The sequence below is a fragment of the Rhinolophus sinicus genome, chromosome 2 (assembly GCF_057876585.1).
Source record: "Rhinolophus sinicus isolate RSI-liver-muscle chromosome 2, RSI-T2T, whole genome shotgun sequence".
In the NCBI taxonomy this organism is placed as follows: Eukaryota; Metazoa; Chordata; class Mammalia; order Chiroptera; family Rhinolophidae; genus Rhinolophus; species Rhinolophus sinicus.
In genome coordinates, this window is record NC_142502.1 from 29,386,845 (window position 1) to 29,404,421 (window position 17,577).

Below are 17,577 nucleotides of genomic sequence, written 5' to 3' on the forward strand. Positions count from 1 at the left end.
TGTACATATAAAGAATGGAATGCTACTCAGCCATAAGAAAAGAGAAAAGACTGCCATTTGCAACAACATGGATAGATCTTGAGACTATCATGCTAAATGAAATAAGTCAGACAGAAAAAGTCAAAATTCATGATTTCACTCATATGTGGGCTATAAAACTGAAAGCAACAAGACAAATATACAAACAAAAACTCATAGACACAGAAAACAGTGTAAGTGAAAAAACAAACAAACAAACAAAAACAAAGAAGACTTATTTATGGTAAAATGAGTAAAAAGTATACACATGGAGAAAACAGAATTCTGAAACTGGAATTCAGAGCCAAAGATTGTACTAACATTTGAAATTAAGGCAAGACAGCCATCCTCCAAGGAAGAAGGAATTCTGGCTCTAGACTGCCTTTGAACTTGAGATTGCAACATCAACTCATCAACTCTTCCCTGAGTCCCCAGCCTGCCACATTAGATTGCCTTGTAGATTTCAGACTTGCCAGCCCCCACAACAACCTGAGCTAATTGCTGAAAACAAATCTCTCACATAGACAGATATATAGATATAGATATATAGATATACAGACACAGAGATATAAAGATATCAATATATCTAGATATCCATCTAGATATACAGTCCTTTTGGTTCTGCTTCTCTGGAGAACCCTAATACACCATTCTACAATACACCGGGCACTCCTCTTCTCTCAGGCTTTCATCTTCTTGTGTCACATCTGCTTTGGCTTCTTTTCTTTTAAGAGCATCAGAATAGTTACTTTTTCTTCTGACCGGTGAAGTGAACAGCTAAAGTGAGCCAAACCGCTGCCACTGCACAGCACACAAGACCTGCTCCTGGGTAGATCCAGTTGGGGCAGGTGGATCAGAAGATTGATGTCTAAAGACATGAGGTTCTACTCTTTAAAAGACATAACTACAAGAGTCATAATATATATTTTGAGTTACTAATTTATTGTTTTCTCCCTTTCACTTTCCCTTCTCTTCATCCCCTTCTTAATTCAAGCCTTGCTCTTTGTTCCCTCAGGAGACTATATTTCAGGGTAGAAAACAGAAGTAAACTTCAATCCATTCTGGCTTTGGTTTTCCGGAGAGCTTAGGCTTGAGTTTAATCCAGAGGGCTATGCAGAGGAAACACGAAAGGAGTGATGACACGTACAGAGTATGCCAGAGAATTGGGGGCAGAGCAAGGTGTCTCCACTCCAGGCTGGAAAACGACAATGACTTCTACTCAGCCTTCATGGCACCACTGTGGCATAGGATGTGAGGTGGACAGGTACTCTAAGAACGAGTGAGGTAAAACCAAACTGTACACTGACCTAGCGGAATGGCAGCTCTAATCACTAATAATATCGAGTGCCTACTATGTACCAGACCCTATACTAAGAACTCCTACGTGTACTAGTACTATTATTTTCTCCATTTACTTAAAAAATAAAGAATTTGCTGCAATCAAGCAGCTACTAACAGGCAGCTGTGCCATCGTTCCAGAGTCTTTACCTAGAACCCTAACCTAAATGATCAGACTCCAAAGTGCTTATGTAATTAGCATGGGCAAAACAACTGTGTAATCAAGGGCCACCATTTGGTAACAAAAACATATCTTAAAAGTCTAGATTAGAAAGAATATTTACACAGCTAATTCTGTACATTGACCACTGGAATAAATTATAACAAAGACTACTTCTTTAGAATTTAAATGCCTTCTTGGGTTCGGGTATGTTTACTCATATTAAAGCAATCATTTGAGAAACAATATTCAAAGACACATTACTCACATGTTTATGTCATCATCATTTAACAACTGCATCACTAGCAGGGTAACATGAAAGGAACCATCATTGGTCATTGCCTTGGACATTCGCTTATCTTGTTGTATTATTGCATTTTGCAGGATCTTAATTCCTCTTGTAACCTAATCACACACACATACATGCACACAAAACAGAGATTAGGTGAGCAAAATTTCCTTATGGCAAAATGTAAATCGAGAAGAAAAATAAGCAACCAAAATTAGAAATGTCAAGATTTTTCAACCAAACAGTACTTAATTGTCTACTTGTTCTCAAATATCCTGATGAGTTACAAAGCTTAACAGGGTGTGTAAGTTTTAGAAATCATACACTGCTGATCTAAAGAGCATCGAGTCTAACACCCTTAATTTATAGACTGGATCACTAGTTGAGTAGAAAAACTTTCAATGGCCGTGCATCTTTTCAGAAACTTGTCCTTGAATATATACAGTATGACTTACTATAAATATGATCTTTCCTAAAAAGTAGTTTTATTCTTGCCACAGAAAGGTCAAACCCGCAGACAACAGTTCATTTCTGTGAGACGTAATATTTAGTTGGCTCCCAGTGAATGCGTCTGAGAACCCATCCTTCATGACCTTGAAGATGTTTTAGGACAGCCATAATTTCAACAGGAATGACTACTGTCATTTTCCCAGACACGTGAGGAGGGGCATCCCCATGGAGACAGCATAGCAAAGAGATCCAAATGTGTATGTTAGAAAAGCAGTTACAGTCTCCATCCAAGCGAAACCCTTGGTCCCTCATCAGCCTTCCCCGCTCACTACCTCCTCTGAACAAGGAGAGGAATGATACCTCTTCCCTTCTCCATTTCCAGTTACATCCAATTCTAGTTGAACAGAAAATAGTTTGAATGTGAAATAGCAAACTGAGCAATACCCAAAGAAAAGAACACAGGAGCCCTGAGGCAGCAGAATTAGAGAGAAAAGGAAAGGGGGGAGCGGGGCTGGCAATAGAAGGAGAGTCCATAAAAAGACAGCAGAAATAAGAAACCACAGAATCAGGAGCACAGCAGACTATTCTAATACTCGAATGGCTGTTTTATCCTGAACAATGTTCCCATTATCTGAGAATGTGACTGGGCAAATCATGAGATGCTGTCCGGGGATCTGACTTCTGATGTATCTTTACACCCAAAATAACCTCAGCATTTCCCTATTCCTTGCAGGTTGGAAGAGAGCAACACAAGAAACAACCTGTGTTTTTCTGGTAGGAATTTACATAGCAACACCTAACATACTATGTCACTTCTATGACAACCAAGGAAAGAATACTGACAGCTTGATAAAGAAAATGCTTGTAAGATAATAGTACACAGAGATCTTATGGTCAGTTTTCTCTACTCTACAGAGATAAAACTAAATTGTAAATGTCTCAAGGGCAATACCTATTTCTTCTACCCTGCCACCTCACCACAGTGCTGAGTACTAATAAAAATAATATTGAACTGACAGCAGTAACTAACCTTCATTGTGTGCCACTAGGTTCTAGGTACTATAGTAAGCATTTTACACACGTTATTCGTTCACTGAAGCCTCTCTGCAATCCTATGAGGTAGATATTCATATTATCTCTGTTAACATAAGTTGAAACACAGACGATTAAAAAAATTACTTCAAGATCACATACCCAAAACCACAAAGGAACTTGGGAAAAGGATAAATTGCAATGCATGAAAAAAGATGAAGGAAGGACCTAGAAGGAAAGACCAGGAGGGGTGAGGAGGAGGAGAAGCAGCTGGAGAGCAATGGAGTACGAGTTACAAGGAATTTGTTTTCAAGAGGAAACAGGAGAGGGATAAAGATGTTGGTATGGAATTAAGAAACGAAACACTGAGGGGAAAAAAGACATTTAAAGGAGATTTTTAGGAAATCTTACTGGATACTCTGTAATGGAACACACTCTCACTCTCAAAAAACTCTGTAGTGTAAATCTATATTACTCTGCAATGATTTTAAATTTCAAATTTAGAGTTTTTTCCCAGTGCAATGAAGTACTAAGACTGGATTTTGGGAAGAATAACAAAGCAGCTCAAAAGAGTCCAGGTTCATATGGAAAGGGCCTAGCCCTGTGTCAAGGAAATGAGTGTTCAAAAATGTCACACCTCAAAACAGTATAATTACATCTTCAAATCTGAGCTGGTACCAATGGTGATTGATTTAACGGATAATGAAAAAGTGGCTCAGGATTAGAACTTTATTACATAATACGGAGTGCTCCAAAGTAAGGGTGCTGGACCTGCTTCAGAAATCCTGGATTTTAACTGCAGAAATCCTGGATTTTTAACCCAAGGTGCGATCACCTAGTCTCACTGAGTCTTGGTTTCTCCAGTTGTAAAATAGGAATAATAAAGTGTGTATCTCCAAACTTAGTGTTGTGTTGAAGATCACAGCAGACAAGCTACATACATAGCAAACTATTTTGTGACCTCTATACCATTGCCTAATATAAGGTATGTAACATTGCCAATTTTATTAAAATCAGCGGTTCTCTACCCTGGGCAATTTTGCCTCCCAGGGGACATTTGTCAATACCTGGACACATTTTGGTTGTCACAGCTGTTGGTTTGCTACTTGCATCTCATCGGTACAGTATCTGTATTTTCATAAAAACTTAGTTTTCATTCTAAATTAAAATACTAATTACATATGTCAAGACAATGCTCCAAAAATTCCTTCTAGTTGGATATTCAGCATCTTAGTGTAATGTCCTACATGGTAAAATAGTTTTAGACCATCCATATCTTTGAATTATCTATTAGCTTATAAAGTTGCTAATTACAAACTGTAAAACACTTTGAAGACTATTTCTCTGAAGTCACACAGTACTTACAATGCAGGGTTAACCTCAAACCTATGAAAATTCTAAAGTTAATCTAATCAAATAACATATTTCTAATTATACTTTGATGCACCAAATGAATTTATATATTCCTTGGTATCAATTTAAGATTTTTAAATGCTTTTTATTCCTAATTACATTGTTAAAAGATAAAAAGAAATATACTTCAGAGTCTTCACTGTATGCCATTAAAAAAAGTACCGAAGTCATTAAAGGCCAAAGGAAATGAATTTTTATAGCTACTGTTTAAAATTCCGTAACGCCATTAAACCTATCTTGCACCACAATCCTCAGTCATTGGCAGAATTGCACAATACACATTTAAAAATCTAATACTTTAGAGTCATATTAAATAAATTGAAAGAAACTTTTAAAAATAAAAGCTTTATTAAATTCTTAAATATTTCACTCACTGAATAATTTATGTGTTCAGAGAATAAATCAGACACCCATCTACTGAATCTCACCACTAAGCCATATACTACATGCCCAGAAATAATTCAGTGAGAAAATTTATTTTTCTCTTTTAAGCTTTCTAATTGACTCAAAGCATATATGAGTTCAAAGAAAATGCCTTAAAGTTGATGTGCATGTTACACTGTAGTGCACATTAGAAAAACGTCTTTGACCTCATCTTTTTATAATTTGCTACCTAAGTTTTCTTCAAAATCAAATACTCTTATTTTGCTTGCTTGTCTACAACTACGAAAAGAACTTGGAAAATTGATGATATAGTAATAACTAGAGTAAAACTGAAAAAATATCCTCAAATAGGAGGAGTATTTTATTTACCAAGTGCTTAACACATGTGACGAAATCAAATGCTTTCACAATTACATTTCCCAGAAACTGAATGCACAAATCTACTTTCATATTTTCCTAAAACCAGCAATTTTTCACATTAGGAAATGATGAAAGATAGAGTGTAACAATTGCCTTTTAAACCCCCTAAAGAAAATCATATTTTTCCATTAGTATAAAAAAACTTACAAAAAAAGTTAATACACTCCTAATTTCAATCAGCTCCTGATTGTTCCCTTACAGTTTTTCAGTGTTGATTTACCTTATATTATTATTTCTCACAAGGGAGCATATAAACTGGCCACTTAAGAAACATTTAAGATTTTTTCATAACTGCATTTTTTCTTGTCTATTTTTACTTTTTAACTAATGTATAATAGCAAGTAATGGAAAAACATACTTTCATATACTTGCAATTAGGATATTTTTATGTAGCCATTCTAATTTATTTTCCAATTCTATTTTTTTAAATACGAAATCATGATCTTCCATTAATGAAGAATTCAAAACGTCTAAAAACAGGTTTAAAAATCAAAGATCCATGTAAGTCTGTATACTTTTTTCTTTAAAACTAGATGCCAACAAGTAGAGGCCAAAAGTAGAACAACTCATTGTGAGTGTGCTAGCTTCCAAAAGTTTGTTTGCAGGTCACTTAATTGAAACTTGGAATAGAGTCTCCCATTGAAACAATGTTATAAATGCTGTTTCTTTTCCCAGGCCTTCCCACAACAGCTCATAAGTAGTTTAAAAAGAAAATTAACATTAGATACTTGAAAACAAGCAAACAAAAACGGTGTTCATACAAAAGATATAAAATGTATCTCCTAATATCCCATTCCTACCTCTCCTCCTTATATTTGTATATAGTTTTCTGTCACATACAAATTTCTTGAGAGGGAAACATTAAGTTATTTGCTTTTGAAACCTATTCCCAGGAGTACAAGTCACCCTACCTCCTGCAACACAAACAACTGCTGTTGAACCTATATTAGGAAACCAACATTTGTAACATTGTATTTATTATTTATAATGGTCCATAACTTAGTATGCCAGAAGCACATCTTTGCCCCTGAAATGACAGTATTTTGTGCATCTACTCTTGGCCAAGCACAGTTCTAGATAATGGGAATGAGCTGAAAAACTGTAAGGAAGACAAACTAACAAATGTCAAATGAAAGGATGACAAATGGCAAAAAGAACGCTATAAAAGTTGTTTTTTTCCCCCGCTGGGTGGGGACGGGGGTGGGGAATGACCTAGTCAGGGTGGTCACAGGGGAGAGGCTTGAGCTGAGATTTTGGCATTAACAAAACCAAGAGAAGAAAGAAAACTCCCAGCCAGAGAAAAGAAGGCTTTCCCGGGGACAGAGGCAAGTTTTGGGAAGGCCAGAGGGGCTCAAGCAGAAGGAACAGTGGCTGAAATGGAGAAGGCAAGACCATGTAGAACTTTTCAGAATATGGTAAAGACTTTGCCTTTATCCTAATGTCAATGGGAATATAAGCAGGGAGGTGACATGTCCAAAGTTGGGTTTAGAAAATAATCATTATCACCTCCATTTTACACCCTGAAAACACTGAAACTACAGAAATTAGGGAACCTCATCTATATCCATAGAGGAGTTTGTGACCCAGCTGATCTGTCGAACTCCAAAGCCTGTATGTATCCTTCCCACTTTCTATACACCTTTTAGAAGTTGAGAAGCAGAGACAAAGGCTACACCTGTTGACAGGGTGAAAAACAAAGACTAACTTGCACAGGATTTTCTCTCATCCCCTCCTGACTCTCACATTTGTAGCCCAAATCCTGAACTAAGTGGTGGAAAGACAGAATTTTCTCTTCCCTCGTTCCTCTTAGGTCCCTTCGCCACCTGCCCTGCCCCACCACATCATATCACTCCACCAGTCTTCACTGAAACAGGTGAGAAGCCAGGATAAAGCGAGGAGGGGTGGGGCAGGTTACAATGAGAGCCAAGAATAGAAGTATGAAGGGAGAAGATAAAATGAAGGGCCTAGTTAAAGCAACTTACGGAAGTGTAGACTGATCCACTCTGTACTGGAACAATCTCTAAGCAACAAATCAAAATAAGGGACATGGAGTCTCTTACAATCAGAAATCATATGTCTCTGGGGAAGTCATTTGTCCTGTTTCACATTCAGTTTCTTTAGGCCCTGCTCTGTTAAGCGGCTTTGACTTCCTGCTCTCTTCTAGTTCCCGTATGTACACCTGTTCCTACATTTCAAAGAAAACCAAATAACTCACAACTATTTTGAATATAATATATACTTGTTGGTTACATTAAAGTTTGTATCAACTAAACACTTTTAAGGACTATTTACATTTATTTCACAACCCACCAGTATGTACTAGTATAATCAAAACATGATTCTTTACTGCATCAAATTCTAAAATCTTGTACTGCCAGGTAATACAACTTCTCTTTTTATGTATCTTCTTACCCTGGCTAAACTGTATCTCACAGACTAGATATTTCCTAGAATGCCCCAAAAGATTTCTTTTCTTTTGATATTTATTTCTTTGACTTCAATTTTGTTTGATTTGATTTTTAAAAATTCATTAGCATTCCCTAGAAACATTTTCGTTACATAAGGGGAAAGCAACTTGAAAATGTGCCTGGTAAAAGAGATTATCACTCACAATCAAACAGCAATTCAGATCGAGCTCTTAAATTGGGCCAAGATGTGAAAGCAGTCAGTTTTCAAGAGAAGTGAGGCATTTCAGTTCCTACCTCCCTGCCCTAGCCCATTTAATTATACTGTAGTTTTCTCTCTCAGCCACATATTAGGAATGGTTTCTCAGTGTGGGCTAATTGGCTGATCTGATTTCCTATTACTCATACCACATTAATTTTTTCAGATGTTTAATAGATTTCTACTAAGTCTGTCATGAAATATTAAGTTGATACAACAATGAGTAAGTTTTTAACAAATTATGTTGCAATCATCATAAACAAGACTAAACAGCAAGATATCCCAGTTGATTTTCCCAGCAGACTTCAGAATTCTCTTTTTCTACCTGGTCACTGCTCTCAGCTTCTGAAAGGCTCCTCTGTTGTGGTGAACAAAATGCTTAGAAAGCATCTTGACATGCCATCTGGTAATACTTTTTCAAGTGGGTTTTGCAAAATTGCTTTAAATATGATTGTTTCAATAATATTTTCAAAATTATTTTAAAAATATATTCCCTTTTTAAAATAGACACAGTCTCTGCATGGCCCAGCTAAAATGCCACCAAAGACTCTCAAAAACTGAGAGCAAATGAGCTTACCAGCATTTAGTGTAGTTTACATGTAATTTATAATTTTATAGCAAAAATGTTTAAAAAAAAATAGCACCTCTTTGTTGGTGATCGGAATGGATAGGAAATAGTTGGGTTGATAGTCTTTGTGCTTTTTTTTCCTCTTCTTTATTTGATCTTTATTGAGCCATTCATTTCCTTCACTTCTCTCCAAATTTATTTGAGGTACATCGGTGACTAGAGGAAAAAAGTCAAAGAATAATATATCTAATTCATTAAAACAAAGATAATATAGTTAGGGTAAAAAAGAAACAAGCACTGCTAGTAGCAATCATTCATAACTGTCATTTTAAAATCGAAAGAGTTGGAAAACTCTTCTGTAAAAGACATCACAGTATATATCTTAGGCTTTTCAGATCACACGGTCTCAGTCAAAAATACCCAAGTCTGTTGTAGACAAAGCACAGATGAATAGGTATAGCTATGTTCCAGTAAAACTTTATTTAAAAAGCAGAAAGCTAGCCAGGGTACTAACCTCTGATCTAAAACTTCACTAACGACCATTCTCTCCTCCACGCCAGTTTTCGTGATACTACAAAAGGTTATTTTTCCACCCATCATGTAGGTATATTTGTGACTCCTACAATACAACCATTTGTAGCAGTGCCACTCAAAGTTTGGTTTGGGGCCAACGTCACACTACAAATTATTTGTTGAAAAAATTAAGAGACAGCTTTAGAAACTTTCACAAAAATTAGGCAAAGTAATTCTGTCTATTGAATTTTTATTTATAGTCTGTTGGTCACTTTTTACATCATTATTCTAATAATTCATTTTTTATTTTTTTGTTTTGTTTTGTTTTTTGGTGTGTTTTTTAACAAAAGAATCACTTGGCAGAAAATCGGAAATTTTAAAAAAACAAAACAGGTCCTGGACCATAGATCATTTGAGAAGCACTTAGCATACTTCTTTTTAAAGTCATCTTTGACAGACTCACTTACCAATACCCACAATTCTAATTACAAAGCTAAGTCCCCAGAAATAATTACCAAATCAGTGGGAAATACCATTATCTCCCTTTTTACAGATCAGAAGTTTCCACATGCGTGCAAAACTACCATTAATTGAGTTTTCAGGCTGCATCTTCTTGAACAGTAGCTTACTATTCAAAACAGACTGCCGCATGGAGACTTTGTAAAAACACAAATATTTTCTGAGGCTTGATTTTGCATAGGAGTGGGAGAGAGGAATCACCTCACCTTCCATTCAATCCCATGAGATTGGTTTCATCTTTGGATCATCTCAAATAAACCACAGTGACCCCCTGTACACAATGTCTTGAGAAGGACCATGGGGAAGATCCGAGCTTAACCAATAGCATAATTTGTGTGCGCCTGCCTGGACAACCCTGACCTTACTAAACCTCTTGTATTACATGTGATGAAATAGAAGAGCAGAAGAACTTTTCAAAACTGCTCAATGTCACAGAGTTAAGTGTGATAGCGATTTCTACTGGATTTCTTCCAGCGTCCTTTCTACTGGATCAAACTGCTACTCTACTGCAGTTCTGCATAAGAAGTTACTATTACACACAAAACCAAAGAGACATAATCATCCTTATTCTGTTGCTCTTTGAAATATCACTAGTAAACAATTTTTAAATGAATGTCACAAATAGTATTTTAATGCTAACTTCTACGAAAAACAGTCAAGTACGTTTAAAATTTGAAACTAAGGGTTTGTAGAAAAAGACACGCTTTATTTCTAGGACTAACATATATTTGTGAGACCTAGAAGATAGAGGTAAATTAAGAGCAAAGTGACCTGGGTTATAAGTCTGACTGTATCATTATGAATTAAGACAAAATCACCTGGTGTGTTGGTGCATCTATTTCACTACTACATTTTAATGTGGCTAAAATGATGTGTCTTCACAGAGAATACATATTTGAAATATAAATTATTAGCTTCTTCATACATGCGAGCTTGTTGGAACTTTAGAAAGTCTACAGCTAATAGTTTGCAGCATTCTCATCCATATCGTGAGTGTTGTCTGCACTGCTTCATATGATGTCACTGAGTTTTATTTCCCATGCAATTTTTTTAATATGGAAAATCAAGTCAATATGTTGATGAGCTGCTTATAATTTTAGGTATCTAAAAAAAGGTTGCATATCTGATCGGAGTAACACAACTACATATACTAATTTTAAAAAGAAGCCACAAAATATGCTAATGAAGGACTACATATAATTTTAATGGACTTATAAATACATTTCTAGCCCACTTCCATCTGCTCTTAGTAAATTGGGAGTCTAGAAATGGAAACCAAACTTAATATAGTCTGGAACCAGAGTGTGTGGGAGGGAATCCTGGCTCCCCCATTTACTAGCTGTGTGATCTGAGATAAATCACATGAACTCTCTTTATTTCAGTTTCTTGCCCTATAATTTGAGGATAATAATAATAGGGTCATTTTGAAGATTGAGTTAATTAATACATGAAAGATCTTAGACTACTTCCTGGTGTAAAATATGCAGTATTCTTAGTTATTATAATTATTAGATATTACCCAAACAAAATTAGGGATATAAATTTATATCTGCTAAGATTATTTAAGGGGCTCCAAAAAGAAACTGAGATGATTTATAAACTATAAACTATCCATTGTATTTCATTATAAACTATCCATTGTAGTTTATCCATTGTATAAACTATCCATTGTATTTCATTATCCAGACAATCATAGCTCTATGAATGTGGAAAATGAAGAGCATTCTTAACAGTTTTTTTAAAATATAATATTGGGAAAAAATTTCAAAAGCAAAACACGCATTTTTTTTTAAGTAAAATTACAAACAGAGTCTAAATAATTCCCAGCATCCTTCCTCTTATATATCATTGTCCAAAATCAGGACACAGGGCTAACGCCAAGCAGCACAGGAAGCTGGGATAGTGAGTATCTGGCAGTTATCCTATTTTACCTATGTGAAAAAAGTAATCTACAAAAGGAAAAATGGAAGGGCTACTGGCAAGGCAACAACTAATGTCAGTTTCAGTCCCATAAAGCTGGCACTAGAGAGTGAAAAGGGCACTGACCCAAAAACTAGTCTTCCAACAAGCATGCTTCCATCATGTCGCTTCATTTGTATCTCTGAGAACTTAAAAATCTGGCCAATCCTTGGAGACATAGCTGATTCTAGGTCTGGGGCACAAAATGTACCAGAGAAGCATGGAAATTCCAAGACTCCGGGGAACATGTCAGAAGGTCTCAAGACCCAATCGGAAAGTCCCCTGCACTGGCCAAAGATGGGACAATTTGAGCATCAAATAGAATAATACCTTCAATGGTATGAAGTACTTCAAGTAAATTTAAATACATCAGTTCAAAGTAATACGCAAAAGAAAAATTAAAACCAAACATTCAAGTCACTTTTGGAGGAGTCTAAAGAACTATTATTCTAAAACTATGATAAAAAAAAAAAAATCAAGCATTTACCCTTTCTTTCCTTATAACCAAATAGTCATAGAGGAAATCAGTTACCTAAGGTAAAGTTCTTCATAGAAATTTTCAACTAATAAATGCAAAAGGATAGAGTTAAAATGTCACCATTGCAAAATCCTTACTGGAGTGTGGATCAAGCCAAAGATCATCAATGAAAAATCCATTGGATGGAAAGCTGACAGGAGCTTTAATAGTGGGTACAGCAGATGACAAGATGGGAAACCACTGATCAATCTAACATCACAGAAAGGCAAGACAACCCCCTTCCACACAGTCACGGTCACACCGAGCTAGTGCCCAGGCCTGGAATCGGGCTGCAGGCTCAGCCGTGCCCGCCGTCTCCTGCCGCTTGCTTTCCAACTATGGACACCCCCCCACCCACCCCGCAAAGTGAGCGAGCTTCGGACCTTTGTGAAAATGTGTAAGCAGGATCCGAGCGTTCTGCACACCCAGGAAATGCGCTTCCTGAGGGAGTGGGTGGAGAGCATGGGGGGTAAAATACCACCCGCCATTCATAAAACTAAGTCAGAAAAAAATATCAAGGGAGAAAAAGCAGATAGTAAGAAGGCGGAGGAAAACATAAAGACAGATGAACCATCAAGTGAGGAAAGTGATCTAGAAATTGACAATGGTGTGGTTGAACCAGACATTGATGCACCTCAAGAAATGGGAGATGGAAATGTAGAGATAACTGAGGAGGTGATGGATCAGGCAAATGATAAAAAAGTGGCTGCCATTGATGCTCTAAATGATGGTGACCTACAGAGAGCCATTGACTTGTTCACAGATGCCATCCAGCTGAATCCTCGCTTGGCCATCCTGCATGCCAAGAGAGCCAGTATCTTCATCAAATTACAGAAGCCAGATGCTGCCATTAGAGACTGTGACAGAGCTATTGAAATAAATCCTGATTCAGCTCAGCCCTACAAATGGCGAGGGAAAGCACATAGACTTCCGGGCCATTGGGAAGAAGCAGCCCATGATTTTGCCTCTTGCATGTCAATTGGATGATGATGAAGATGCTAGTGCAATACTAAAAGAAATTCAATCAAGGGCTCAGAAAATTGCAGAACGTGGGAGAAAGTATGGGCGGAAACGTGAAGAACGAGATATCAAAGAAAGAATGGAAATGGTTAAGAAGGCTCAGGAAGAACGTGAGACAGCCCAGAGGGAGGAAGAAGCCAGATGACAATCAATCAGGAGCTCGGTATGGCTCTTTTCCAGGTGGCTTTCCTGGGGGAATGCCTGGTAATTTTCCTGGGGGAATGCCTGGAATGGGAGGGGGCATGCCTGGAATGGCAGGAATGCCTGGGCTCAGTGAAATTCTTAGTGACCCAAAGGTTCTTGCAGCCATGCAGGATCCAGAAGTTACGCTGGCCTTCCAGGATGTGGCCCAGAATCCGGCAAATATGTCAAAGTATCAGAGCAACCCAAAGGTGATGAATCTCATCAGTAAATTGTCAGCCAAATTTGGAGGTCAAGCGTAATGCCCTTCTGACAAATAAAACCCTTGCTGACGGAAAAGCAACATAGGTCACCCAGCGGATGTTGCAATAATACAAACCAGTGTAACTCTGACCTTCTCAAGTAGAAAGCTGGGGTGCTTTGAAGAGAATCCCTACACCTCTGCCCCAAATGCAGCTGTAACATGTTATAGTGGTTTGCCATAGGGTATTTGTTCAGATAATGTTTTCCTACTAGGAATTACAAACTTCAAACACTTTTAAACCTTAAAAATATTTAAAAACAAATTAAAAGGGTATATAAAACCCTACATTTTTCTTTACTAAATAAAAAAAAAAGCAAGACAACCAAATATGATGTGCCTCCTGATGTCACACAATAGGAAATTCAAAAAATTTTAAAGTGTTCTTGTCAATTATTTCAAAACTTAATCAAACCTCCTAATCTAACTACCAGTTCACTGGAAACACAAAGGATAGAGAAATACGTTACATGAGCATAATATGGATACTTCTATACAACTTGATTGCTTCAACAATAAACACATATACAAAAAAAGAAAAAAAGGAGAAGACCTATACATAAAAAGAGACTGAAGGGATGTATCAATCAAATATAATGAATACACTTTGGTTTCTAATTCAAACCAGTTTTTAAAATATTATGATTTGGAGAAATGTGAATACTTACAGGATATTTGATTACATTAGGAATTACTGTTATTTTTTGGTGTGTTAAGGATGTGTTGGATATGCTTTTTAAAAAAGATTGCTTATCTTTTAAAGACACATGCTAAAATATTTACAGATAAAATGATGTCTGTGATTTACTTTAAAATAACCCAGTGAGAAAAAGGTGATGAATACATGAGGCTCATTCTAACATTCTACTTTTGAATATGCTTGAAAGTTTCTACAGTGAAATTGAAAAGAAACAAAAAACGAAAAAACACCACACAACCCAGGGGCAGGGGACAGGCTGATAATCTCTGTCTAGGATATCTTCTAGTTCTAGTTTTCTGTGACCTGTGATAAAGATACTACCTGTTAACTGTACCAATTAGGACATTTCCTGGTGAAATTTTTAAATAAAGAATTAAATAAAATTAACATAGTGGAAAGAGAATCCTTAACCTATATTCTAGTTTTTCCTTTTTCAAACTGCAAGTATCAACCCACTGGTGGGTTACGAAACCAACTCAGAAGATAATAATAGACTTTTTAAAAACTGGACTGGAATAGAATGGAATGGAATTAGTTTAGATAGTACATTACTTATGGTAAGTGTAAGCATTGCTTCATGAAATTCGAGGTTTTTGCATATTCATGTGTATTGGATAGCAATATAAAATGTATTTCTTACTGTGACTATAAGACATATAATCATTTTTGCTGTATTTTACTCAATACAAACAATATTATGAAGAGGAACAGACTCAATTTTGATGCCAATTTTACAGATAACATGGTAATTAAAACACCACTGAAACTTTCAGAATTTTAAGTTGTCTTATACCTTATTTGTTTAAAACTAAATTGTCCCCCTGTCTGTAGCAACTATTTTGCCATTTCAAACATTCCATAAGTCCATTTTGCAGACATCCAGAGAAGGAAAATCATAATCTCTGAAGGTGATACTATTAGTTATAATGTACAACTCTTAACAATTCTGGTATCATGAGAAAGACATAATGTAAAAACCCCAGTTCCGAATACAACCTCTTGGTAAAAATAAAGAAGCACAGGGTATTTCTAAATTCCCTTAGCTTCCTCTAATCTTACCAACAACTATTTAACTTTCTTTTCAACTGGATTATCTAAAATTTTCTTTTGGCAGGAATCACAGAGAAAAATACCTGATGAGAGCTGGGAAAAAAGAAGAATCCCATGAGTATTTATTGCTATACTTGTTTTATTTAACCTTGTAATATATTTCTTTTTAATTCAGTAAGTCCTTCTCATTTATAGTCAACTTGTTAAACATCAAACCCAATATCTCTTTTCTTCTATTTTCACATCTTCTTTGTCTTTTATTTGTAAAGTCTATTTGTACAGCCAGAATATAAAATCCCTTTATTCCTTACTGAACTTCATTTTATTTCTAACATTGAAATCATAGTGTAAGTTCTAAAATGCAATTTTCTATTACTTTTTATTTAGTTCATATGAAAATATAATGAACAAAGTATTCATGTAATGTCTAGTTTACTAATGAAAACTTTAAAGATCAGTGACCATAGGAGCAAAATGTAAAAAGCTTTAGCCATATGCGCTGGGTCTTTCACTGGATTATTTAGAGTAACTTTATTGTTTAGAAAAAACAATGAGTTGCAATAGAGCTTGTAAACCCATCTCATAAATTTCATTTATTACACTTGTTAATTTTCACAATGATTTCAGTAGTCATTTAATGTGCTCTAATGAATCTGGTCTTGTTGACAAAGGCTGTAACTTTCTGACCTATGCATTTGTTTTTTTCACCTAAAGCACTACATGTCATTTTATTCCCTCAAAGAACTACAAGGGAATGAATTATGGGAGAAATTAATTTAATTAAGTAGTCTATCTGTTATTGCTGGTTGACTGTTTTCACACTTGCTCCTAGCCAAAAAGCTCAGAATAAACTAGATTTTGTTTTGATCTTCTTCTCTTTTTTTCTTGTACTACTTAAGCAAAGTTTTTGAAGTAATCACTCCTCAAACTCCTTAATTATATGTCTTAAACTATTACCTTCTATATTTCATAGAGTTATTTTCCCTTACTATCTGAATAATCTTTGGCAAATCAATAAAATATCTAAAAAAAAAAAAAAAAATTTTACCCTCCCACCCACATTGAGTTTCTGTGAGGATTAAGAAAATGTGAAGAAACTAATAAAAAAAGTTAAAAAATAAATAAGAAAATATGGAGAATTTAGCATTGTGCACGAAGCACTCAATATGATTAAAAATTATTGCTCAAGGGGAATTTTTTTAAATATTTAATTTAGCAAATATATTTAGGCAAAAACTTTGGTGAGATTAAATGAATAAAACTTTACAGGGGTTAGTTCTGTGCCACACACTGTTATAAGAACTTTCCCTATATTAATGAGTTGAATCCTCTCAACAATTCTTGAGATTGCTACAATTATAATGCCAATTTTACAGAAAATGAAATTGAGCCTAGACACTTGCTCAAAATACACAATATGAAAGTATAGAAGCAAATTTTGAAACTTGACAGTCTGACTCCTCAGCCCTTACTTTTTCATTTTTTTAAAGGATTTTTAAAAAAATGTTTACTGAGGAATATTGGGGGAACAGTGTGTTTTTCCAGGACCCATCAGCTCCATGACAAGTCATTGTTTTCAATCTAGTTGTGGAGGGTGTGCAGCTCAACTGTAGGTCAAGTCCTTGTTTTTGATATAGTTGTGGGGGGGGGGGGGGCGCAGCTCACTGGCCCATCTGGGAATCGAACCGGCGACGTTGGTGTTATGAGCACTCTGCTCTAACCACGGAGCCAACCAGACGCCCCACAACCCTCACTTTTAACCACCACAGTTTAACAGTATTAGGAATATCTTAGAGGATAACAACATCAGAGAAATGAGTTTATGCAGCTCTCTATTATTTATCGAATCAATGAAGCTTACACCTTTACAAGCAAGTTTTTAACCACATTTAAAATGTTTAATTGAAGCATTTCATAAAAAGAATGATGCATTCATAAATTTGAAGATCAGAGAAAGGAACAAAAAATTCGCTCATAAACCTATTATTACAACACAACCACTATTAATTTTAGTGACCGATCAATAAAGTATTTACACAATTATAAACAAACAGCACATACATTTCCCACAACTTTTTCACTCTACATTTTATATAGAAAATGTTCCCTGTAATAGTTTTC

General features: G+C 35.8%; 1 protein-coding gene and 1 pseudogene across 11 annotated transcripts in view; one reads left to right on the top strand and one right to left on the bottom strand.

Moving 5' to 3' along the window:
- The window catches only part of AKAP7 (A-kinase anchoring protein 7), a 108,689-nt gene that overhangs the window by 79,819 nt on the left and 11,293 nt on the right, over positions 1 to 17,577 (bottom strand). For all 11 annotated transcript variants that reach the window (XM_019729389.3, XM_019729384.3, XM_019729379.3 and 8 more), the window contains 2 exons: positions 8,813 to 8,952; positions 1,785 to 1,921 (listed from right to left, as the gene is read on the bottom strand). In XM_019729389.3, coding sequence (XP_019584948.3) covers positions 1,785 to 1,921; positions 8,813 to 8,952 — 277 coding nt within the window. The remainder of the gene's footprint in view (positions 1 to 1,784; positions 1,922 to 8,812; positions 8,953 to 17,577) is intronic.
- LOC109446240 (hsc70-interacting protein pseudogene) lies at positions 11,839 to 13,707 on the top strand (annotated as a pseudogene).